This window comes from Panthera leo, chromosome A3 (genome assembly GCF_018350215.1).
Source record: "Panthera leo isolate Ple1 chromosome A3, P.leo_Ple1_pat1.1, whole genome shotgun sequence".
Lineage (NCBI taxonomy): Eukaryota > Metazoa > Chordata > Mammalia > Carnivora > Felidae > Panthera > Panthera leo.
The window spans coordinates 133,548,590-133,573,925 of NC_056681.1; the positions used below are offsets into that span (position 1 = coordinate 133,548,590).

At 40.5% G+C, this 25,336-nt stretch overlaps 1 protein-coding gene across 7 annotated transcripts in view; it reads left to right on the forward strand.

Annotated features, from left to right (window-relative positions):
• Nucleotides 1–25,336, forward strand: part of KIDINS220 (kinase D interacting substrate 220) — a 95,239-nt gene that overhangs the window by 2,724 nt on the left and 67,179 nt on the right. For 4 of the 7 annotated variants that reach the window (XM_042933728.1, XM_042933730.1, XM_042933732.1 and 1 more), the window contains exons 2-9: nt 4,140–4,283; nt 11,171–11,269; nt 11,989–12,087; nt 17,245–17,343; nt 18,259–18,360; nt 20,881–20,979; nt 22,686–22,883; nt 25,129–25,227. In XM_042933728.1, the coding sequence (XP_042789662.1) occupies nt 4,176–4,283; nt 11,171–11,269; nt 11,989–12,087; nt 17,245–17,343; nt 18,259–18,360; nt 20,881–20,979; nt 22,686–22,883; nt 25,129–25,227 (903 nt within the window). In that variant the 5' untranslated portion in view covers nt 4,140–4,175. The remainder of the gene's footprint in view (nt 1–4,139; nt 4,284–11,170; nt 11,270–11,988; nt 12,088–17,244; nt 17,344–18,258; nt 18,361–20,880; nt 20,980–22,685; nt 22,884–25,128; nt 25,228–25,336) is intronic. The other 3 variants (XM_042933729.1, XM_042933731.1, XM_042933733.1) reach the window with 1 other exon arrangement.

The window sequence follows — 25,336 nt, forward strand, 5'->3', positions numbered from 1 at the left end:
TTATGGGCATTGTGTTAGATATCAGGTGGTTCTTGCAAGAACTTGGAGTTTAGAGCTGTGGACAAGGATGAGCAAAATGGTGTACAAGCAGTCTAAGTTTGGGTGTGTGCACAGAGTGTGGAGTCGGAGAGTCAGGGCACTGGCCCAGCTCAGAGGAAGCAGCCAGCCAGTGGAGGCTTCCAGAAAAAGATAATGTTAGAGCCACGTCCAGAAGACGAGTAGAAACTGTCTGGGCATATCTGTGGAGGATGGGCTTTCTAAACTCAGGGGGATATGGGTGCAGAGGCCCAGCAAAAAGAAAGTGTGGGGCGGTCAGATTAGTAGATTAGTCTGCCTGGACCTGGGAGTGGGGAAGCAGGTTTGGGTAGAGGGTGGGAGGGATGGGTCTGGAAGGGAAGACAGAGGTGGGGCTGGAATGGTCAGATGTGGCCAGACCGTGAAGGATCTACCTGTCTTCACCATCATAATCCAGGAAAGCGTGTACGAGTTCTCACTGCTCTGCACAGAGCAGAGTTTTCCATAGGAATCGTAGAATTGAATAGTGAATATTTACAATGGCGTTTAAAGGCTTCAGGGGCTTCCATTCCTTGAATGACTCGTGAGTAACAAAACCACCATCTTTTGTTCTCCCGGCATGAATTTATGGGAAACTAACAGAAGGATTTTAAAAAGGAAGTTATTTAGATCCCTCTTGCTTCGCTATGGCAGTTTGGTCGAGGTAGGGGAAGACTGGAGACAGGAGACTTCCTAAGTTGGGGGACTATCACATTGATCCAGGTGGGAGATGGTGCAGTAGGAATTTTTGGGACAAGTGCCTAGATTATAACAGTTTTCTCTTTTCTGAAAACAGTGCCAATACTATGTGACCTTGTGACCCCCTCCCAGCCCTGTGACCATAGTTAATTGGTTCTGGTTGGCACTTGATCCAAGCTGGGACTTTTGAATCTGGGAACAAACCATAATCTGCTTTCTCCCATTTGAGAACCCGATTTGGGCCTAGATAACTCTTGGCAGCCATTTTTCCACTTGTGTAGAAAAAGTTGGTCTATAATAGAGAATGAGAATTCTCCTGGCATTTGAGGTCCAGGGACACCCACCTTTCCCACAGTGTGCTTATGGGAAATAAATCAGTATCCTTAAAATAAATCCCCTGTTTGGCCGAAGCTGGGTTAAATTTGTCTCTTGTGCCCTCGGGAGTCTTGATTAGCGTATATGGTGAAGGCCCTGAACTAGGGCACTGAGAGTGGGGTTGGCCCATCCCAGATGTTGGGAAGTACATTAGACTGAAAGTGGTAACTGTTGCACGCTGAAGAGAGCAGTCAGTGCTTTGAAAGGGTGGATGTGAGGATAGTGTTCCAAATGGAGGGAGTAAGTTGAGCAGAAGGGAGGGGTGTGGAGCAGGACGCAGGTGGGGGCAACTCTGAGTGCTTCAGCTTGGCTGGGCTATGGGGTTGAGTGGGGTTTTAGCCTTGATCCTAGAAGATGTGAGAACAAATGGAGGCGTTGGATATTGGTGATGACTTCAAAAAATTTCTCTCACTGGTTTGCAGTGATGAAAGTATCATATTCTAGGGGATGTAATGTACGGCCTGGGGAGTACAGTCAGTAGAGCCGATAGTATTGTAATAACTTTGTGTAGTGACAGATGGAGATAACAATGTACACTTGAAACTAATAGGATATTGTATGTCAATTATACTTCCTGGAGAGGGGATAAGTATTAGGAAATAAAGTTTCTAAAGAAAATAAAATTTACATTAATGCCATCACCATTTGATCTGTTTCATTTCAGTACTTTCAAATGTATATATTTAAAATAGTTGAGATGTTGTATAGTTTTTTTGGTTTTTTGTTGTAGTTTTTTTCCTGCCACTAAATATATCACGAACATTTTTTTTCGTTAGTATATTTTTTTGGAAACACGTCGACGACTCTATCTGATTCCACTGTGTGACCATATCATAATTTATGTAATCTCCCATATCTGAGTTTTTGTTCTTATGAATAAAATTGTGTTGTATTTAAAATCTTTGTCCATGTTTTTTGTGTTTTTAGAATTGATTCTGAGGAGTGAAATTACTTAAGTTTGAGGATTTTTAAAAAAATAAGGTATTATTGAGGTACAATTTACACCAATATTATTTACCTTTTTAGTGTCCAGTTTTGAATTTTGACACATGCATATAATCATGTGACTACCACCATAATCAGAATATAGAATAGTCCAAGATCTCCCCAAATGCTCTTGTACCCCAATGTAGTCACCTCATTCTCCCCCCTTAGACTCTGACAACCTCTGTTCTATTTTCTGTCCATATAGTTTTCCTTTTTCAGAATGTCATATAAATGGAATCATATAGTGGAATAGTTTGTCTTCTGGTCCCCAAAGATAGACTTCCATCCCACATGCAAAACACATCAACCTATCCCAAGGGCCCCCAAAGTCTCAGTTCAGCTTTAACTCAGAGTCCCAAAACTCATTTGAATTTCAGCTCTCAGCTTCTAAATCTCATCATAGAAATCAGGTATGAGTAAAGCTCGGGGTAGAGCCATCCTGGGGCATGATTGCTGTCCGTCTGTGAACGTGTGAAACTCGAGAAGTCAGGAGGTATAAAGTACGATGAGGGGACAAGCGTGGAATACCAGTAATTGACATTGTTCAAGAGGGGGGCGGAAATGGAAGGAAAAAAGACATCACTAGTCCCACGTAATGGTATTCTCTTAGAGAAAAAGTTTTTAATTTCGGTGAACTGATTTATCGATTTTCTTTTTTTGAGAACCATGCTTTTAGTGTTATATCAAAGAAATCTTTGTTTAATCCAGAATAGTCTATATTATCTTCTAGAAGTTTTGTGTTTTTTAGATATTTAGGTCAATTTTAGTATATGCATTTTGTGTAAGGTACGGGTTGAGATTTGTTGATTTGTATTTGGATGTCCAACTGGATACAACATCGTGCCTACTTTTTTTGCATTTACATTCTAGTAATGGTAGATGGACAATAAACACACAATATGTCGTATTTCCAATGGTGGTAAGGGCCACTGAGAAATAAAGGAGGGCAAGGAGGTGGGAATGTGGGGACCCCTGTGGAGTATGTGTGAGGTCGTTACTATTTCACATCACATGGTCAGATTAGACTTTCCTAACAAGGTGATTGAAGGAAGTGAGGGAGGGAGCCATGTGCATTTCGGTGGAAGAGATTTAGGCAGACAGAATCCCTGGGGTGGCACAGCACTTGACCTCTTCAGGCAATGAGATGGATAAGGGAGAGTGGTGGGAGATGAGGTCGCTTAGAGTCATGGAGACCAAGGTAACACCCGTGATTTGAGTTCCTGGCGAAGCCATTGGAAGGCTTTGAGCAAAGAAGGATGTGATCTGACTCAGTGCTCTGCCAGGTGTGGTTCTTCAGTCAGCAGCAGCGGCTGCCGGGACCTTGTTAAAGATGCAGACTCAGGGGCTGCACCCACACCTACCAAGTCAGACTCTGGGGGCGAGGCCCAGGCATCTGTGTTTTACAGGCTGTCTAGGTGATGCCGATGCATGTTTTGCGTCAAGAAGCTCTGGTCAGACTTACGTTTTCAGAAGATCGCCGTGGTTGCCTCGCGGAGGATCGATCGTGAGGAAGGCGAACGGAGGGAAGGAGAACAGTTAGGATCTAGATGAGAAGTCACAGTGGCTTGGACCAGGGTGGTTGTGATGGAGGTGGTGAGTCGTGGTTGGAGGTGAGATATGTTTTATAGGTAGAGCCAAAAGGATTTGCTAGCAGAGTGAATGTGGAGTGGAGAGGGTGAGACGAGGCAGAGAGAATTCCACGGAGGGACAGAGCTGGAGCTGCCATTTCCTGAGGTCACTTCCTTTTGTGTAGGGGAGGTGATGAGGACGGCTGGGGGGATGCGTGTGGAGTTTGGGACTTGGATGAGTTAAGGCCGAGTCGTGTGTGAGTCTTGGCAAGGGGGGGGGGGCGTTTTGACAGCCGGGCTGTGGGGCCTTCACTCCTGCGGGTGGAGGTCTACTTGTACAAACGTAAGGTGAAGAACGATAATATAGTCAGTAGTAAATTTGGGTTTTTTCCCCCCTCAGTCACATCTGTGCTTTCCTAATCAATATGTGTGTTTTATCTAATCTGCTTTTGACAGGTTTTGCAATAAAGAGAACTACAGCTTTTCGTGAAAATGTCAGTTCTGATATCACAGAGTGTAATAAATTATGTAGAAGAGGAAAACATTCCTGCCCTGAAAGCTCTTCTAGAAAAATGCAAAGATGTAGATGAGAGAAACGAGGTAAGACCAAGTTTCTGAAATTAAAATCCTTGAACGAACATTGGTTGACTACCGACTGCTGTGTACAAGGCGTTGGGCCAAGAAAAAATGTAAGAAATAGGAAGTTCTTAACCCTGGTAAGATTGTTGACAGTACTTGAAGCTCCAACTCCCTATTTCTTTCTCTCCCCAGCCCCTGGCAGCTGCTCCTCTACTTTCTGTTTCTAGGAACTTGACTGCTCTTTGTACCTCATATAAGTGGAATCATACAGAATTTGGCTTTTTGTGACTGGCTTGTTTCACTTAGCATAATATCCTTAAGGTGCAATCATGTTGTAGCGTGTGACAACATCTCTCTCCTTTTAAAAGCTGAGTAACATTCAGTTGCACGTATATACCACATTTTGTTTATGCATTTATGTACTGATGGACTTTTGGGATTTTTCTTCCTCCTGGCTGTTGCCTAAATAGCGCTGCTATGAACATGAATATGCAAATATTATAAATGTTTTTAAAGCTGTTGAATCAACTGTTACTAGTTTATGACTATGATTATTTTTGACATAGGGTACCTAAATTTCATTAAATGTTAGGTCTCATAAGGAAATCTTAACAAAAAAATTTTGTTATTGCAATAACCTTGTGATAGTTAGTGTTTTTATTGAATCAGCTCATGCTGAGGGGCACCTGGGTAGCTCAGTTGATTAAGTGTCCGACTTTGGCTCAGGTCATGATCTTGAAGTTTGTGAGTTCGAGCCCCATGTTGGGTTCTGGGCTGACATCTCAGAGCCCGGAGCCTGTTTCAGATTTTGTGTCCCCCTCTCTGTCCCTCCCCTGCTTGTGCTCTGTCTCTGTCTCTCTCTCAAAAATAAATAAACATTGCAAAATAATAATAAATAAAAGAATAATGCTGATACTTATCTTGATTTACAGGTAAAGGACTTAATCCCCCAGTTTCCTATCCAAGATATTACCTGTTAGAACCCAAATTTGAACTCTGTTCTATTTGATTTCAGATCATAATCTGTTTATACTCTGTTGCCATTCTTTGAGTTTTCAGAATAAGTTCATCCAATGATGTACTGATATATTCAGTGTTTCTATATTGAACACAGTATGTTTTGGGTAGGTAACTCCTCTGTGATTGTGCATTGTCAATAATTGTTCTAAACAGATAAGAGAAAATTTATAATTGGAGATTGTTCACTGTTATGAAAGAATTACTTAGGGGCACCTGGGTGGCTCAGTCGGTTAAGCGTCCAACTCTTGATTTTGGTTCAGGTCATGATCTCGCAGTTCGTGGGTTTGAGCCCCATGTTGGGCTTCACACTGAGCGTGCAGAGCCCTCTTGGGATCTCTCTCTCTGCCTCTCCCTCTGCCCCTCCCTCACTCTTGTCTCTCTCTCAAAATAAATAAACAAACTTAAAAATATATTTAAAAAATAAAAAGAATTACTTACAAAAGTGGTCATTTTAATTAGTATATATTAACACACTTGGAATAATAAAATGATTATAGTTTAAAAATATTAAGTATCACTTCATAGACATTTTCTGTGGGAATACTGAAAAAATAGCCTCACATGCAAGGACAAATACAGCACATCAATGAGCACAAAATTTTATTAATCTAATTCATGTAAAGAATTAAGCATATTTGGTATAGAGCTTAAGTTGACATCATGCATGAGGTAGCATTTAACTGATATTAATAGTATTTATATCTAGTGTAGTATTGTATCCATTCAAATTTGAGTTTTAAAATAATGATTTGAAACAACCTGGATTATTAAACTATGGCTCAGTGTGAGTGATGGGACAAAGTAGCTTTCTCAAGTCTTTTTATTGCATTTTGCTTCTACAAGTGTTTATAAAATTTAAAGTTTATAGAATTCTATAAAGTTGTGTGGATTTCCTCTCTTCTTTGTTGCCCCTAAAAGTATGTAATTACCTTATGTTAATGTGTTTTGGTTATCAGTTTTGAAAAGGTCTCAAATCAATAAAATACAGTTAAGCGACTGGCTCTTGATCTCAGTTCAGGTCTTGATCTCAAGGTCATGAGTTCTAGCCCCATGTTGGGCTCCATACTGGGTTGGAGAACCTACTTTAAAAACAAAAAGCAAGAAGAACTTAGCCTGTGGGATGCCTGGGCGGCTCAGTCGGTTAAGCATCTGCCTCCTGATTTTGGCTCAGGTCATGATCTTGTGGTTCGTGAGTTCAAGCCCAGTGTTGGGCTCTGTGCTGTTGGCGTGGAGCCTGCTTGGGATTCTGTCTGTCTGTCTCTCTCCTCTCCCTCCCCCCCCCCCCCCCCCCCCCCCAATAAATAAACCTTAAAATAAAATAAAGTAATGTGGGGGAAATTTCTGTATTTAGCATACAATTGGCTGCCATCAGTAAATGCTAATTTCTTGCCACCTTTTCTCTCTGCTTTATTTGTAAACTAGATAAATCTCAGCCTGTGAACATTCTCAATGATGGCAGGTCTTCGCCCTTTGTAAAGTAGTGATGGGCTTTTATTTTTAGAAAAGAACAGAAAGTTTCTCTGAGGTCTTCTTGGTATAAGATTTTAGTGCTGAGGTGGGACAGTATTCTCCAAGAAAATGAAGTGGGACTGTCAATTCAAGGAGTGGATTTTGTTATGTGCTTAGAAATAGGCTCTGAGGCAAATTTCAAAGGAGAATTTAAAAATGTTTTCGTTTCACTACAATTATTGGAAGAAGTATATATTCTCCCAAGATTTGCTTTAAAGGGCACTGGTTATTGAGGTCTAGTACACCTAAATAAATTCAAGTAGGACTACCTAGGATTTGGGAAGAACAAAAAGGGATCCTGAGTAGGAAGTGTTTTTGCACTGTAGTCTTCTGGGGAGCTGAGATAAAGTATGGTGACCTGTCGGGGGAACGTCCCTTGGTGCAGCGTTCTGTTCTAATGTGTTCCGGCTTGAGGTCATCGTAAGTGGAGTGAGGGTTATGTGAACAGGTGATCCTGTGTAGTTTGGAAAGCAGTGGGCTTGGGGTTTGCTGGGATGCGTGGGATTAGGTATGGAAAGGGCCTTTAGTGATTCATTTTAAAATGGAAGGATAAAGTCACGGCTGTTTTAAGTTACTCTCTCTCCACAACTGTAGTTAGAAGATTGGTTAAGCAAGAACTAATAGAATAAACAAATGTTTTGTTATAAGGCCCAGCTTATAAGGTCACTTTTCTTCTATCTTTTAGAATGTAATAACTTCATGGCAACCTTATTTATCTTTTTGAGTGGTGTAGTTGTCAAAGGTGTATCAGTTAAGGATCGCTTTGGACTGCGTGCGACAGCTCCTACAACCGTGTCTCCATCAACTTAAGGTCTTATTTTTCTCACGCGCTGATAAGCCGGAGGAACCGTTCCAAGGTTGATGTGACGGCTTCAGGAGATCTTCCCAGGCTCCTTCTGCCCTTCTGTCCACTCCTCGCTGTGTGCTGGTCACTGCGCGTTGGCCGTCACAACGCCGGCATTGTGTCTCGTGAGGCAAGAAGCCCAGAGACAGGCCGGCCGAGCTCGTCCGGTCCCCGGGCGGCCTGGGCCACTTAGCCGGGGCAGTGTCCTGGGATCATTCCGGCTGCAAGCCAGGCTGAACTACGTGGGGATTTTGTTTTTGGTTTTGTTTTTAAGCTGAGCACATTGCCGCCCCTAACACAATCCCGTCACTCGATATTGGGAGACAACTAATAGTTTCTGCTAGAGAAACGAACGACTATTCAAGTCTTTCGTCTGGCGTGTTTCTAGTTAATCACATTTATATCATCTTTTGTGTTTGTGTTATAGGTATTTTTACACATCTATGTTATTTTTTCCCCTCATATGCTAGAAGCACCTGTCTCTGTGAACTGTCTGACGTGACTGTGACCCCCAAAAGTAAACAAAAAACGTCTGAGTCTCTGGAGTTACTAATCTGAAAATTCTCATGTAAAATTCACATATCCTTAGGGCTATAGATTCAGGGTTAATTGGCTTTAATTTATATATTATACCAATGACTTTGTTGTCTCACTTTTTATCCTGGTTGACTAGAAGGGAGAAGGGTGCTGCAGAAAGTTGGTCAAAGAGGTTAGAGCTGACAGAGGCAAGCTGGGTGTGATAATTGGGGTCTGTAGTTATGACTCAGAATTGTAAACATGATGTGTAAAGGTAATCTGTTTAATAAGTAGTAAGTAATGTGTGCATTGCTTTATAAATTAATGGCTACCATGCAATATATAATCAAATTTAATGTTTAAAGGATAAACTTTTTCACCTGGAAAATCTATTTGTGGATAATACCTCATTCCCTAATGACTTTGGTTGAATGACATGTAATTTAGTATCCGTTGTTCTGTAAGAATGTCTGTGTTTAATGCACTTTAGGTGTGTGCTTTGTTTAAACCAATATTTGTGTTTAACTCCTATGTTATTATAATAGTATCTGTTGTATTTTTGCCAATTATTATAATTATTCGCTTGTTTTTTAAAAAAATGTTTGAGAGAGAGAGAGAGAGAGGGAGAGAACAAGCAGGGGAGGGGCAGAGACAGAGAGGGAGACAATCCTAAGCAGGCTCCGCACCGCCAGCACAGAGCCCAATGCGGGCTGGAACTCATGGAACCGTGAGATTGTGACTTGAGCCAAAACCAGGAGTCAAATGCCTAGCTGACTGAGCCACTCAGGTGTCTGCCAATCACCCAGGCGCCCCCCAATCACCCAGGTGCCCCCCCCCAGTCACCCAGGCACCCCCCCAATCACCCAGGCGCCCCCCCCAGTCACACAGGCGCCCCCCAATCACCCAGGCACTCCCCAATCACCCAGGCGCCCCCGATCACCCAGGCACTCCCCAATCACCCAGGTGCCCCCCCCAGTCACCCAGGCGCCCCCCCCAATCACCCAGGCACGTCCCCCCAATCATCTGCCTGACCCATCCCCCATCCCCTCCACTCCTGTAACTATCAGATTGTTGTCTATAGTTAAGAGTCTGTTTCCTGGTTTGCCTCTCTTTTTTTGGGGGGGGGATATAGTATTAAATAAAAGAACAGACATGCTTCTTACTCTTGTGGAGTTTAGAGCCTTTAAGAGAAAGGATAATAATCAGGTGTTAATCCCACAAATGTAAGTAATTACAAACAAGGATTAGTATAGTAAAGGAAAACTAGAGGAGTTGGTAAGGCTTCCCTGAGGGGTTGATGTTTGACCCAAGAGCTGATGTGACCTTATAAGCTGGGCCTTATAACAAAACATTTGTTTATTCTATTAGTTCTTGCTTAACCAATCTTCTAACTACAGTTGTGGAGAGAGTAACTTAGAAACAGCCGCGACTTTATTCTTGGTAGTTAATTGGGTGGGACAGAGGGAAAAGTTTGTGTGAGGGTCCAGAGGTGGGAAAGAGCTTACGGGTTTGTTGGTGAGGAGGGAATGGCCCAGAATAGGTTTTGAGGTGGTCCCGCCACAGCCACTGTCAGTATTTTGGTTCTGATCCAAAAGAGCAACAGGAAACCACTGAGGATTTTAAGCAGAGAAATGATGTCATATTAGCATTTTAAAAATCACGGCTATTCCCCCACCCCCCACTGATATACACATAGTAAATAGATGCTTCGATAAATATTTATCTAATCGAACTTAATTTTCGGTGTAAATCTTTTCTCGTATACCTTAAGTATGTGGTAACACCTTTAGTGCCATCACCGTTAGCCCAGAGCCGCTAACCTGTTTCACACCGTGGCCCTCACGGAAGGCGACAGTGTGTGCGTTGCCCCTGCTGCAGGTGAGCCTTGCTGCTGGAGGCGAACCCATCCCAGGATCTGGCTGCCCGGGCCCTGCCACGCTGTCTCAGGGCTCAGGAAGTACTGTCTCTTATTACCGTGTCTTATTCGAGGCACACAGGCTGGGCAACTGTGGTGTCATGAGCAGAAGCTTTAGTTTAATGAATTAAGATTAGAAGGGAGGTCTTAAAAAAACTGTTTATGTATATTATATATATATAGCACCTAGATTGTTTTTATTTATTATTTTACTTTCCTCCCCTTTGCCCTTGACAAACATCTTAAATATATTAAAACCACATTCTGTATCATATTCTATCTGCTATAGTTAGAGAATTTGGTTACCATAAATATGCTAAGAGTTTTTTTAAAAATGTTTATTTTTGAGAGAGAGAGAGAGAGAGAGAGCGCGCGTGAGTGAGGGAGGGGCAGAGAAAGAGAGGGAGACACAGAATCTGAAATAGGGTCCAGGTGCTGAGCTGTCAGCACAGAGCCCGACACAGGGCTCGAACTCGGGAATGGTGAGATCATGACCCAGGCCAAAGGTGGATGCTTAACTAACTGAGCCACTCATGTGCCCCGAATGCTAAGATTTTTATATACATTGTGGTGATTACTTTTCAGAGCCTAGTATTATTCATGTTGACTTATTTGTTTTTTAAGTTTATTTATTTTGAGAGAGAAAGCACAAGTGAGGAGGGGCAGAGAGAGAGAGAGAGGAAGAGAGAAAGAGACAGAGAGACAGAGACAGAGAGAGAAAGAATCCCAAGCAGGCTCCACTGTCAGTGCAGAGCCCACTGTGGGGCTCGAACTCACGAACCATGGGATCATGATCTGAGCCAAGGTCAGACGCTTAACCGACTAAGCCACCCAGGTTCCCCTCATGTTTATTTATTTTGAATGAAATTTAGCATCCAAGTAGACTACTAATGCTGTAGTAAAAAAAAAAACCGTTTTGTTTTCTCTTTGACTTTTATATTATTAGTCAACTGAAAACTTAAGATTTCAAAGGTGTTTGTAAACTTAAGAAATTCTGTAAACAATGTTTGACATCCATTGTGATAAGCAGGGTGTACTTAACTGTGGCATTTCAGTTACAGTACAGCATCTTGAAAAGCTCTCTGTGTCTTTTATATTCTCTAGTGTGGCCAGACTCCACTGATGATAGCTGCTGAACAAGGCAACCTGGAAATAGTGAAAGAATTAATTAAGAATGGAGCTAATTGCAATCTGGAAGATTTGGTATATATTAAAATAATCTACTTTGTTGTTCTTGTCTTCTCCATAACTTTGCTCTTTGTTTTTGAGAAGGGATTCAAAATTAGTAGGTTACAGTTGTGCTTTCAGATCTGTCTTAACTTTGCCTCCTCTACCAAGTCTGCTTTTTAAAGGGGTGATACGGGAGAGGAATTTTTATTTTCAGTGAAAAGTCTCAGCACTTCCTGTTTTTTATACCCAGCTGGCACTGGCTGAATCGGGAGCACATACACCTGGGCACTTGTAGCCTTTATTTAAAAAGAAAGGACAGTAGTTCTTTATCGCATAGTTTCTAAATCCATCATATGGGATTGCGTTAGTTTAATAGCCTGTGAATGTGCTCTTAAATCTGATGACAAGCTCTTTAATTTCAATTTATAGCAATGGTTGCTAGCCACAAGGATTAGCTGTGAAGTTTTGATAGTCATCTTTCCTTTTTCCACGAAACCTCAGAGTGTGGTTAGAAGGCCAGTGACAAGACCAAGCAGCTGTGAGAGCGCTTGACACACTGCGGTCACGCGGGCAGACGGATAACTTCTTGACAGAGCTTATGCTGCGGTGTTATTTTAGACTAGTTCACAGTGGGGTCAAATCATGTCAGTTTGGTATGATCATTTGGTATGTAAAGTCGAACTTATTTTTCCTCACTTTGGATTTTTGTTTTTTGGTTTTGAAATGGTAACGTTTGTGACTGTGTGTTCCAGGATAACTGGACAGCACTGATCTCGGCATCAAAGGAAGGGCACGTGCACGTTGTGGAGGAACTGCTGAAATGTGGGGTCAACTTGGAGCACCGCGACATGGTACGTATGAGGGCTGTGGTACGTTTCATTAGCCGGAGCCTTGTTAACAGTAGTAGATATGTCTGGGACCTTGGCTTCTCGTGCAGGAGGTGCTATTGTAATACCGTTCTTAGGGTCTGGGGCTGGGCACTGAAATGACTCTCAGGAATGTGTTAAAGCCCAGGTGATACAATGAACCTCTTTTAGAGTATTCTTAGTTATTGTTATTCTTGGTTTATTTCAGAGTTTAAAATTCTGAAATATTATTGAAAACAACTCATTGACTTTCAACGTGACAATGTTTTGAAACAAATGTGAAAGAATTGTTTCCTTTAAAGAGGAACTTCAAGAGGGACAGTATAGTCTTATAAATATTTTCAGTTCAAAGTGATAATTTCCAGAATAATATTTATAAATTTATTTTAAAAATATAATTGTGTTCGGCCATGCCATCTGTACACATTACAAGTTCAACAAGATGTGATTCTTTATGGTCTGAGCTCTTGCTGGATCGTGGCATCTGCTTAAAGCATAAAGATGAAGAAAGAGATCATTTCTAGCCTATTTATCCTGCAAAATGTTGAGTCTTTTCCAAAGTTAGCTTTAGTAGTGGAAGAGAGGAAGGAATTGATCTGCCGTGGTGTCTAAAACGTACATTACTTTGCTGATAATGTGAAATGCAGGTGGTCTGAGCTTTTAAGAAACCGCAGCATTCTGCTGTCTTACGCTTACTATGATAATTGACGTGGTGTGTTTATTTCCATAAGCTTAGCTGTATTCTCACGCTTAATGAAGTGGGTGGGATACTTATTTTTATATAAAGATGCAGAACCATTTTTATCCTGCTTATTTCTTTTTTTTTTTTTTAATTTTTTTTTTCAACGTTTTTTATTTATTTTTGGGACAGAGAGAGACAGAGCATGAACGGGGGAGGGGCAGAGAGAGAGGGAGACACAGAATCGGAAACAGGCTCCAGGCTCCGAGCCATCAGCCCAGAGCCCGACGCGGGGCTCGAACTCACGGACCGCGAGATCGTGACCTGGCTGAAGTCGGACGCTTAACCGACTGCGCCACCCAGGCGCCCCTATCCTGCTTATTTCTGAAAAGGAGTTGAAGTATATTGCTCTAAAAGTTTAGGGAGAGAATTCCATGATGTCAGTAACCCAGGCAGAGAATGGGTATGGCAGGCGGGAATAAAGTGTGGTCTTCTCATCTTACTGACATATAAAGTAGAAGGGAAACTCATGGAGTTTCCTAGTTCTCAATATCTTGTTAAAGGCACCAAACCTGTTTATCACATGGATTAATATTAGGTTCCCATTCTGTGCCTGGTCCCTTTATACGCGTTAGCTTCTCTATGGTGAGTTGACTTCTCAGAACAATCCCATGGGCTGGGAATTCCTTTTGTTCTCAATGGATGTAGTTCAGGAAATTGAAACTGGAAGAAGTGCCCCGTGCCCAAAGCAGTCAGGCCGAGGTTTGAACCCAGGTCTGCCTTACTCCAAAGGCTCTCTCCTCTATCGCTGCTCCCCTGTTTATTAGCAGGGAGTGAGGAACTATACGTGTTATTGAATGTGTCAAACTTAGCAAGATTGCACAAAATTATCTTAAGCTTTTTTAGTTCTCCATATTTTTTATTTCCCCTAAGTAATCACCACAACTTGTTTTAACAGATCTAAAGGGTCTTTGCGTTTGGCTTTCAAATGCCAAAAGTTGGGAAAACTGAGGACCGTGTCTCCCTGAGTAGTTCGTATCGAGGGACCGAAACCTCACAGGATCGGGTGGGTGGCAGTAGCTGAGCCATGAGGGAAGGCAGAGTCCTTGGGACTTGTGTAAGGAGAGGAGGGCGACCGCCAGGCGCTGCTGGGGTTCAGGAAGAACTCCGGGGTGTAACGTCTGGGAATCTAGTGAGGGTTTTTCCTTGAGAGGACCTTTGTGGGCCCTGAGCTACAGCTACTGCTGTAGGTATTCGGTTCTGATCTTTTCATTTGCAAATTTGGGTATGGGTCTCTCAGGATTAAATGTTAATCTCCTAGATGCTTGCATAGGGTGACATTATACAAATTAAAATGAGAGCCTGATATTCAAACAGTTCTGGGAAGGCATTTTAAAGATTGAAATATTGGTATATGTGAAACTTGACTAAAATATTCAGCTCTATAATTTGAGCTAAATTGTCAGCCTTTCCTTGTCTTTTATGACCTTGACACTTTGGAAGATCACTCCTCTGGCATCTTTAGAATCTCTCTCAATTTAGATTTGTCTGATGGTTCTCATGATTAGGTTGAGATTATACTTTGCTGGGGAAGGATACCATAGAGACGATATTCCCTTCTCTGCGCATCTAGGTACATGCTAGCAGAGTTTGTCACTGGTGAGGTTGACCTTGGTCTCTTGGTTAAGGTAGTGTCTGCCAGATTTCTTCATTGTAAGGTTACTATTTTCCCCTTTGTAATTGCTAAATATGTTGGAGAAGATACTGCTTTTGATTAAACTTTCACTCATTTGTTTTAACATCTATCAGTATATCTTGCATGCAGCAGTTATTAATGTGGTGTTATAATGGTGATTTTCCTACTCCCCTCATTCTCTGTACATTGATCAATTGGAATTCTTCCGTAAAGAAGAGTTGTTTCTCTCCCCTGCACACCCCACCCCCCCTCCCCCTGCCACGTATCTGTATGTAGTTACATATCTGTGGATATATATGGTCTGATGAATATTTATTTATTTATTTTTAAGTGTTTGTTTATTTTGAAAGAGAGCGCAAGCTGGGGAGGAGACGAGAGAGAGAATCCCAAGGGGGCTCGAACCCACAGACTGAGATCGTGAGCTGAGCTGAAATCAAGAGCTGGACGCGCCTAACCGACTGAGCAACCCAGGCGCCCCTGATGAATATTTATTTTGTTCTTCGGTTTATAATTCGGTTCTGTACCTGTTTTTCTGCTCAGGTTGTTCCAACTTTGGCCATGGAAGCTTCTATACCCTTTTAACATGTGCTGTCCTTATTTTCCGGCATCACAAGATGCTTCAGGCTCAGGTTCATCTTGTATTTTTCCTGGCTTATTTTCCTGATTATTAGCCCTGGAATCAATCAGTTTTCCATGGAAGCCTGTTTTCTTTTATTGGAAAATGGTATTGAGAAACCAATATCTTGGTGTTAGGTATGCTTGTTATTGCTGGGGTGTCACTGCTTATAGTCCTTCTCAATGGATAGACATAGAAGATAGATGTCTTTATGCTAATTCTTGCATATACATGCATCTATTTCTATATCTATTTGGGTGTGGGGGGGATGTATCTTTTTTTTAAAGAGACCAGGTTAATACTGCCAACCAAATTCATTATAGACTTTTCCCTTTCCTTAATTTGTAACCCTTCTCTGATAATGAGAAATCTGGCCCTATTATCTGCACAATGTATTCACTTATTTGTTCAACTCTAGGATACAAATTAAAGTAGCTACAGAATTTCTAATCGATACTCTGAGAGAAAGAGGTTTACCTACTTAGTACAGTGTCTGTGCATAGTTCTTTCTGTCTTTTTTTTTTTTTTTTAACGTTTATTTATTTTTGAGACAGAGAGAGACAGAGCATGAATAGGGGAGGGGCAGAGAGAGAGGGAGACACAGAATCTGAAACAGGCTCCAGGCTCTGAGCGGTCAGCACAGAGCCTGACGCGGGGCTCGAACCCACGGACCGTGAGATCATGACCTGAGCCGAAGTCGGACGCCCAACCGACCGAGCCACCCAGGCGCCCCAGTTCTTTCTGTCTTTAACATTACAGTATTCAGTCAAAACATTGCTTTCCAAAGTTACCTACGGTTAGCTTCTAAGTAGTTATGTGATTATGTGATTCATTTGTAATACAGTTAGATTCATTTGGCCCAGTCTGTATTCTATTTTTTCTCTCCACGTTCTGGTTGATTTTTGAAAAATTTGCACACAGTACAATTCCCTCTTGTGCTGTACAGTTCTGCGGGTCTGGACAAGTGCATCATGTGTACGTCTGCCACCACATTTTAAACAGAGCCGTTTCACCGCTAACAGTACCCCCATGCTGCCCCTTTATAATTCCCCTCCACCCCCTCCTCAGCCCCTGGCCACTGCTGATCTGTTTTCCCTTTCTACAATTGTGCCTTTTCTAGATTAGGGCAAGTATTTTTTTTAATCTCCTTTTTAGTGATGATGAAAGAGAATCAGAGAAGGATTAAGTGATTTATATTCTCAAAACCAAATGTGGATTTAAATGCCGGTTCAAAGACAAAACGTTCATTTCTTAGTATAATTTGATTACATTGGTCTCTTTTACTGAATTGTGTTCTAGCTGAAGAGAAAATTGCTTAAAATAAAAAAACAGTAGAAAAGAAAATTGCTCCTGTAGTTTAGAAAATAGAAAGTTATCATGCTGGTAATTCATACTTGATGACTTCGCCCCTGGATATCATGATCTACAGATCATTACCTTAGCGTCCTGTCTTTTTTAGGAAGAGGTGCCGTAATGATCTGGGATTTATAGGTTGTGTTTATTGTTAAGTTTTTATTTATTCTGAGAGAGCGAGAGAGAGAGTGAGTGTGTGCGTGCACACGAGCAGAGGAGGAGCAGAGAGAGAGGGAGAGAGAGAATTCCAAGCAGGCTCCACACTGTCAGCATAGAGTCTGATGTGGGGCTCGATTTCATGAACCATGAGATCATGACCTGAGCTGAAATCAAGAGTCAGACACTCAACTGACTGAGCCACCCAGGTGCCCCTCTAGTATGTGTTTAAATGCAGGAGCCAAATATGATTGCTGGAATTCCTCTCTAGAAAAACTCTAGGCTCCTACAAGGAGAATATATAGGGACATATAAAGTGTTCTGAAGAAAAATTTTTAAGGAGCCAAAACAAAACTTGGAAATTTGAAAGAATTGAACATGAATATTCTCTATTTCAGTTTCCATGATAGAGTCAAAAATTGGAGTAATAATTTCTGGAATTAAGAGATTTGACTTATTTCTGATACTATTGTATATTTCTCTGAGGAGCTTGGGAATTTCAAACTACATAGTAGTGCCTTCGTAAAACAATGGTTTTAGAGAAAAATATTCAAAGGAGGCACTTCATTAATGCCATTTTTGTGCCTGGAAGTGATCACGAACGTTTTCTTTCCACCCGCTTCCCCCCTTTTTTTTCCTTAGGGAGGATGGACTGCTCTCATGTGGGCATGTTACAAAGGCCGCACCGAAGTGGTCGACTTGCTGCTTTCTCATGGCGCCAATCCGAGCGTCACTGGTTTGGTGAGCATTAGCAAAAACGTCACTGTGACACAAGTGGGAAGTTCTCTTAGGGAACGCTGAAGACTGATTACGTTTTAGACTTCATATTCGATGGAAATGATCTAGATCTTACTAAAGATAATAATGCGGGATGTGATTGCAAAGCACAGTGAGAATTTTTTTCTCAAGCTAAGCTTGTATCTCAGTTCTTATCAACAAAAAGGCAACTCTTAGAGCTTAAATGTTAATTTAGGATTTCAAAATCCTTAAGTCATCTTACCTGTTTTCTGTGGGTATGCATTCTTAATCTAAACTTATTTAAAGGAAAGGGGTGTTTATATATGTGTGTGTATGTGTGTGTGTGTGCGTCTATCTCCATACCATTTTTCTATACATTTCTTTAAATGGTAATACATGCATCACTACTCTACTTGAGACTGGGTCTCAGACTGCAGATTGAGAAATTGTCTATATTTTGTACTATACATGTATGTCACATCATGTACACTTTAACTATCTTGTGATTTTGTCAATTATACCTGAATAAAGCTGAAAAAAAGAGAAACTTATTCAAGTTAATGGAAGGATTATATAAGAATAGTTTCACATTTCTCTTACTAGTCTTGCCTGTTGGCTAGAAATCACATTAAATGTATTAATCTGTAAAAATAAATATGTTCATAGTATGTATGTATTTAAGGTTGAGCGCATTTTATTTGATGATTATGTTTTATGACTGTTTTTTAAGTAGAGAATGATCTGTAACTTGATTTTTTTAAATTATTACTTTGTATCACTCCCTTTGTTATTTACTTTTCTTAGCAAATGTGTGTTGTAAATATCCACCTAAAAGATTTTTCTTTCCCCCCCTCCCCTGCCCGCTCCCTTCTCATCTTTTTTTCTGTCTACTTACATCCCCACCTACCTGTCTCCCAGCAGTACAGTGTTTACCCCATTATTTGGGCAGCAGGGAGAGGCCATGCGGATATAGTGCATCTTTTACTGCAAAATGGCGCTAAAGTCAACTGCTCGGATAAGGTAGGTCAGCAAGACCTTTCCAGGTTCCAGTCCGCGTTATGTCCACGCAGCATGTCTGAGTATAGGTTTCTTTATATGATCGCATGAGGTTGCGCTGATGAATCTTCTCATTGTGTTTATGAATGTGTTTTATATAGTTAGGTATGTCACAGGCAGATCCCTTGTGACTACCACCTTGAGTGTCCCTCCGTTGATTTTTTTACATCACATTCATCATTCTCTGGAAAATACATAGGGACGATTCCTTGTTTCCATTATTTGAAATTTTCTGTTGTGACTTCAGTTCTGTCTGCTTCCGTGTTGTTGCCAGAGTGGTTTTTCTAAAAGTCAGGTTTAGTTTTCTCTCTCGTCATGCTTAAAATGCTGAAGACACCGATCCCTGGTGTGATGTGGGAAGATAGGCCTTGTCCTCTCTCTGCCCTCTGAGCCCTATAGCTGCCTTTCCTGCACGTGGCCAAAGGATGTGGGTGCCTCAGTTCATGTGTTCTTGGTCCTTCCATGCCTTTGCATGTGCCCTTTGAGCGTGGGGAGCCCTCTCCTCTTGTGCTTTACTTTCTGTTCATCCTTCACATCTGCTCATTTGCCATGCACTTCAGAAAGCTTCCCAGAATTTTGTTCTGTTCATTTTTTTTTTTTTTTTTTTTTTTTCTGTTCATTTTTTAAATCCTTAATAGTCATCACAAACATTTAACAAGTATTTATTTAATTAGAACTTGATACATTGTGGCTAACTGTATTCTTTTCAAATTAATAACAGTTCAGTGAAATACAGGAAAATAGTATTAATCAGACATTTTTGATAATTGGAATACATTTTCAGCATAAATTTAAGTCAGATAGTATTGCTTAACCTGAGGGGAATGTCAGAAATTGTCCTTTTCTTAATCTGGATGGTACTTGTTTGGGTGCACACGTATGTAAAAAAAAAAAAAATCGTCAAGTAGTACAATTTAAGATTGATGTATTTTATACACTTTATGCAGGTTGTGCTCATTTTTTAAAAAGTATTATCTAAAATTATAGCTTAACAAGGACCGTAAAGAGACTATGGCAAATACTTATAATATGGCACTTAAAAATCTTGTATTTGGGGTGTGCCTGGGTGGCTCATTCGGTTAAGCATCCAACTTCGGCTTGGGGCATGATCTCATGGTTTGTGGGTTCGAGCCCTGTGTTGGGCTCTGTACTGACAGCTCAGAGCCTGGAGCCTGCTTTGGATTCTGTGCCTCTCCTCTCTCTGCCCCTTACCCCGCTTGTGTGCTTATTTATTTTTGAGAGACAGAACATGAGGGGCGGGGTGGGCAGAGAGAGAGAGGGAGACAGAATCGGAAGCAGGCTCCAGGCTCTGAGCTGTCGGCACAGAGCCTGACATGGGGCTCAAACCCACAAACTGCGAGATCATGACCTGAGCCGAAGTTGGACACTCAACCGATTGAGCCACCCAGGCGCCCCTATTGATGTTTTCTGATTGACACTTTAATGTGATGGTGAAAGCTTTAATTTCTCCTTCTGACCTATTGAAAAATGCTTTATGGGACCTGGCATTCAAAGCCCCTCCAAAATCAGGTATTATGCTACTAGTCTGTCAGTCTAACATTTTGAGAAAATGTTTAGTACCTACTGTGTGCAGTGCCCTATATATGTACTAAACACAGAAAATATAAAAACAAAGTTCCTCAGTCATATTTGCTACATTTCAAGTGCTCAATAGCCATACGAGACTAGTGGCTACTGTATTGGCCCGTGCAGAATTATAGAGCATTTCCATCAGCACAGAAAGTTTTGGACAGAGCTGTTATAGAAAGCAGGCATTTATTACATGTTTATTTTAATCTCTGGTCTCATGTAGTGAAAGATCACTGTGGATATTCATGTGTCTCTTGATTGGCAGCCTCCCCAAAGATACAGCATTGTTTTTATGCATAATATATATTCTCTGATGTCTTTTGAATCACGTTCCAGCAGAAGGTGCTTTTAATAAGTGCAGTTTCCAGGCTAGAATTTATTTTATCAAGTTCAGAGGCTGATTTGGGATCGGTGGCTTAGAGCACGGACTGAAGCCAAGCTTGTTTGGGTCCTGCGTCTTACTGTACCTCTTAGTAGCTTTGTGACTTTAAGCCAAAACTCCTCTGGGCCTCAGAAGTACTTAGAATTGTTTGTCATTTGGTTGTTACTATTTTTGCCTGTAGTCATACTGTTGAACTTTAAATTGTATTTCACAAGATACAGGAAGCACTGAAAGCTTGTTGAAAATTAGAGGCTGTATGACATTATGGTGGAAAAATTGTCACTAATTATGAAAGTTAAAGTTGGGTAAAAGAAATTTCATACAGTGGTTAATCTCTTCAGGAGAGAGAAAGTGGGAAAAATAAGATTTATCTAGGATTAAAATTATAATTTCTATAAACAGTAATTTAAGAATACTCAAAGTATGATTTGTATCAAAATTCATGTTGAGAATTTGTCTCTTTTACTACAGATCTGATAATAATTTTAAATTTATTATTATTATTATTTTAGTATGGAACTACTCCTCTGGTTTGGGCTGCACGGAAGGGTCATTTAGAATGTGTAAAACATTTATTGGCCATGGGAGCTGATGTTGATCAAGAAGGAGCTGTAAGTATCTTTTCTGTTTAGTCCCTCGTGTGTGTTTTTAGTTTGAAGGGAGAGAATATTTTTTCTAAGTATATGCCTAGAAAATTTTCCCTACAGTTCTTACATAATATGTAGACAAACAAGCATTTTTTTCTATTATCCTGACAAATGTATTGTAGATATGATATGTTATAAATATATGCCCTTAAGGAACCATTGCTAATGCATGTAAATTTTGGGAGGCCAAAACTCTAAAGAACATCTTTCAGTAATCTTACTCTTGATTGAATTCATATTGAAATACTCTTTAAGTCAAATAGTTTGAAATACTATTAATTGTGGAAAAAAGTTATGTTCTGTTCAAACACCTTTTCCTTAAAAATCTAAAATAATATTGTAAGTTTTTGGATAATTTTGAGCTGTGGCTTGTTTTTCTTCTCCAGTAGATTTAAAAATGTCAGAAATTGGTGGTCAAAACCTGGAACGCCTAAAAGCTGGTTCAGTACATTATTCCGACTAGCAGGGATTAATTCCCTATTGAGCACCTGCTGTGCGTGCAGCCCTGTGCCAAATGTGCTGGAGATACTGGAGAGGCCTGACAAATTTCTTTTCCCTTGAAATTTTGAGACTATAGTTAAAGGAAATTATATTTATGCGTAAGAAATGATCAATACAGACTATTATCTGCAAAATGAAGTATTATGTGAGATGGATCACGGAGTACTCTGAGGAGACATATCACCAAATCTCTGGCTGCAGTGTAACAAAAGTGAACTCTGTATCACACTTGACTTTTTGACGTGATATCAGCCGGTTGCTCCTATCTTCCAGATTGGCAGAAGCTACTACTTGCTGATCTTTTTAGTGCTGTGTCAGGAAAGAGTGGGATTCTTACATGAAATTCATACCTTTCACTCTCCTTTTTTCTGCACAGTTGATCAAGTGGAAGAGTGGCTACTTCTATGATTTTTGACTTAAAGAATTTTAAAAGGCTATTCTATTTTAATATGTGAAAGAACTATGACTTAGTTTTAGGGGCTGGTCTAATAACTGAAATATTTCTATAAGGAAATTACATGACGTCCCAATATAGATCAATGTCTCAAGAAACAATTTTAATACTTTTGGTAACGGGTCAGTTTCTTCTATCAGGTGATTTATTGTTATAAACTATACGTGCAGCTTTTAAAAGAACCACTAACAATAAGACCATTTTTGAAAAATGTGGTTTCTAGGTCACTGTGAAAGGAGAATGTATTACACTTTATTGAAATATCCTGTAGCTATCAGTTCATTGTTTTCAATGAATTTCACTTCAGTTTTTCGTATAGGTTTTATTATAAACAATTCTTTGTTTGAAGCCCAATTAACCTTATTTTGGATTATTTAATTTAGAATGTGCTTAATTTTGAATCATCCCATCTCATCTCATTATATAGTGAGAGGGTCTGTTCATTGTCAGCAAATCCAATGTCAGATTATCATTTGAAGAATTGAATGTCATAACAGTCCTCTTGACTCAAGAGAATTAATGTATCTTCAAAAACAGAAAATATGCTTCCTGACCAATTTTGGTATGTGATTGGTTATTTATATTGGCATTTTATTATCAGAAATAACTGTTAATGATAGACTATCTTTTTGAAAATACCAGTTTTATGATTATTGCATAAGTTATGTTTTCTAGAATGTACTGATTTCTTGGGCTTGTTTTTATTTTGTTGTAGAATTCAATGACTGCACTGATCGTGGCAGTAAAAGGAGGCTACACTCAGTCAGTGAAGGAAATTTTGAAAAGAAATCCAAATGTAAATTTAACAGATAAGGATGGAAATACAGCTTTGATGATTGCATCAAAGGAGGGTCATACGGAGATTGTACAGGATCTGCTCGATGCTGGAACATACGTGAACATACCTGATAGGGTAGGTTACCTATTTCAGATTGGTCGTCCAGTGGTAACGTGATGGAAGATTACCTTCGCTTGTCACACCTTTCAGGATTCTTCATGTATGTCATGCATTTGTTTTAAGATAAATTTTATTTCTGCCTTTAGAACTGAGAAGTTAACAACTATTCAATCTTTGTGGAAGGTGTTCTTTTTGATCTTTGTCAAATAATATCGTTACTGAAAATATCACATGCACGGTAACTGTCCTTGATGTATATTACTGTCGTGTTGTTCGTGGCTGGCGTTACTCACGTCCCCAAGTGTTCGGGTACCACCTTTACACTTAGAATTTTCAAAATTGTACTCTTGCTCTACCCTCTTCTCAGAACTCTACACTTGTATATCCAACTCTGCTTGAACTCTGCTTGAATGTCTGCTGGGCTTTTAAGACTTACGGCAAAGCAGATGGCTTGTTTGGTTCATCCCAAGCCTGCTTTTCCTCCTGCCTCCAGCTCAGGAAATGGTGTCCCCATTCACCCTGTTGTTAAAGCCCCAAGTTCTCCACAGTAGCCTTGGCTTCTCTTCCTCACCTGCCACATCTGATTCTTCCGCGAGTCCCCTTGGTTCTACCTCCAGAGCGCATCCTGTATGTGTCAGCTTCCTTTCATTTTCCCTAGTACCTCCCGAGTCTCAGCCACCGTCTTCCCTTGTTACAGCAACAGCACCTTAACCGGGTTCTCTTTTGTCTCTAATGTATTCTCCGTGCTGTGCTCAGTGACCTCTAAAGCAACAAATCTCATGTGTGCTCCTTTATTTAAAGCCATCCACGGCTTCTCTTGCACTTAGGATAAATGTTACTTCTTTGGTTTGTGAACACCGTAAGACACTGTCCTTGCCTGACTCTCTGCCCTCATTTCGCAACACTTTAACCCTGTTTTAATAGGTTGCAGGCATATTAACGTTCTTCCCTTTCTTGAACACGCGATCTTGTTGTTGCTCTGGGACCTCTGCACCAGCTATGCTCTGTTGGGAATGCTGATCATCATGATCACTGTGTAGCTGTCTCCTCCTTGTCATTCCGACCTCAGCTTAACTATGAGTTCCTCAGAAAGATCTTCTCCAGTGACCCAATCCAAAGTAGCTGTCCAGTCACTTTCTATCATATCACTGTTATTTTAATTTATTTGCATGGCATTTGTCTGATTGTTTGTTTGTTTGTGTGTATTGTCTGTTGTCTGTTTGTCTCCTCTAGCCTGCCAGTTCTTCTAGAGCTGGGACCTTGTTTGTCTTGTTTCCCAGTACCTAGAACAGTACATGGCACACAGTAAGCAATGAAATATTTACAACGTTTTATTAATTTACTAGTCTGGAATTCTCAACTAAAGTTGGTTTGCCTTGGGTTTGTTTCTGCTTTTAATGTTGTAAAGATACTACTACACAGGGCGCTAAGGTCGGTAATCCTCAAGGACCTGCATCTTGATTTATCGCCCATCGAGGCCCACTAAGGATTGAGATGAGCCACAGCCCATAGACTCACCCAACTCAAATCCCTGCAACTGATACGTAATTTAGAGTAAAAAAAAAAAAAATTCTGCCCATTGCCAAAATAGCCATTTTACATTTGAAGTAGTAGAAGGATATAATTAATACTGTTCGTTGCTTGGTGAATAGAATTTCAGGGCAAAGAGATGTCTTTATGAGGTAATGAACTTCATCTAAGCCTCATCATGGGGAATGAGTCAGTCTTAGGCACTGTTAGCCTGTAATGCCAGATTGCTTAGAATGTAGATACTGGTCTGGGAACCGGCCTCTCCCTTAATTAAATGTGGTCGGTTATAGACCCACTGATGGCCCTCGCCCTACAAATCCCTTTTTTACAACCCATGACTTTTGTCACATAGAATTACTCCAACAATTTTGTATTATGTCATTTCTAAGTGTTCATTCGGTTCGTTGACAGCTATGGTGTCATTTTATTTAATTTACACTTAGAAAGGGAGGTCTTCTTCAAAGAGAATGGCTTATCGTTCTGGGTGACTTGTCTTTCTCAACTTTTGTCCTGGAATTTCAGAGTCCTCATTTGAATGAGGTATAACCTTCTCTTGCTCTCAGGGCCCTTAATGTTAGGTGTTAATATTAGTTAACTAAAATGTTTCTCTTGAGTTACTCTTTTATCCAAGAAATTTTCAGAGCAATATCTGTTAGTATATGATGAACCTTAACTTCAAAGCAGTGTTTATTTGTTCTTGTCAGTTTGCCTTTTTTTTTTGTCTTTTCAGAGTGGAGATACCGTGTTGATTGGTGCTGTCAGAGGTGGTCATGTAGAAATCGTTCGAGCACTTCTCCAGAAATATGCTGATATAGACATTAGAGGACAGGTGTGTGTGTGTGTGTGTGTGTGTGTGTGTGTGTGTGTGTGTGTTTGCTGCTACCTCTGAGCATAATCAGTTGTACGTGTCGACTGATCCTAATGTCATTCTTCTAATT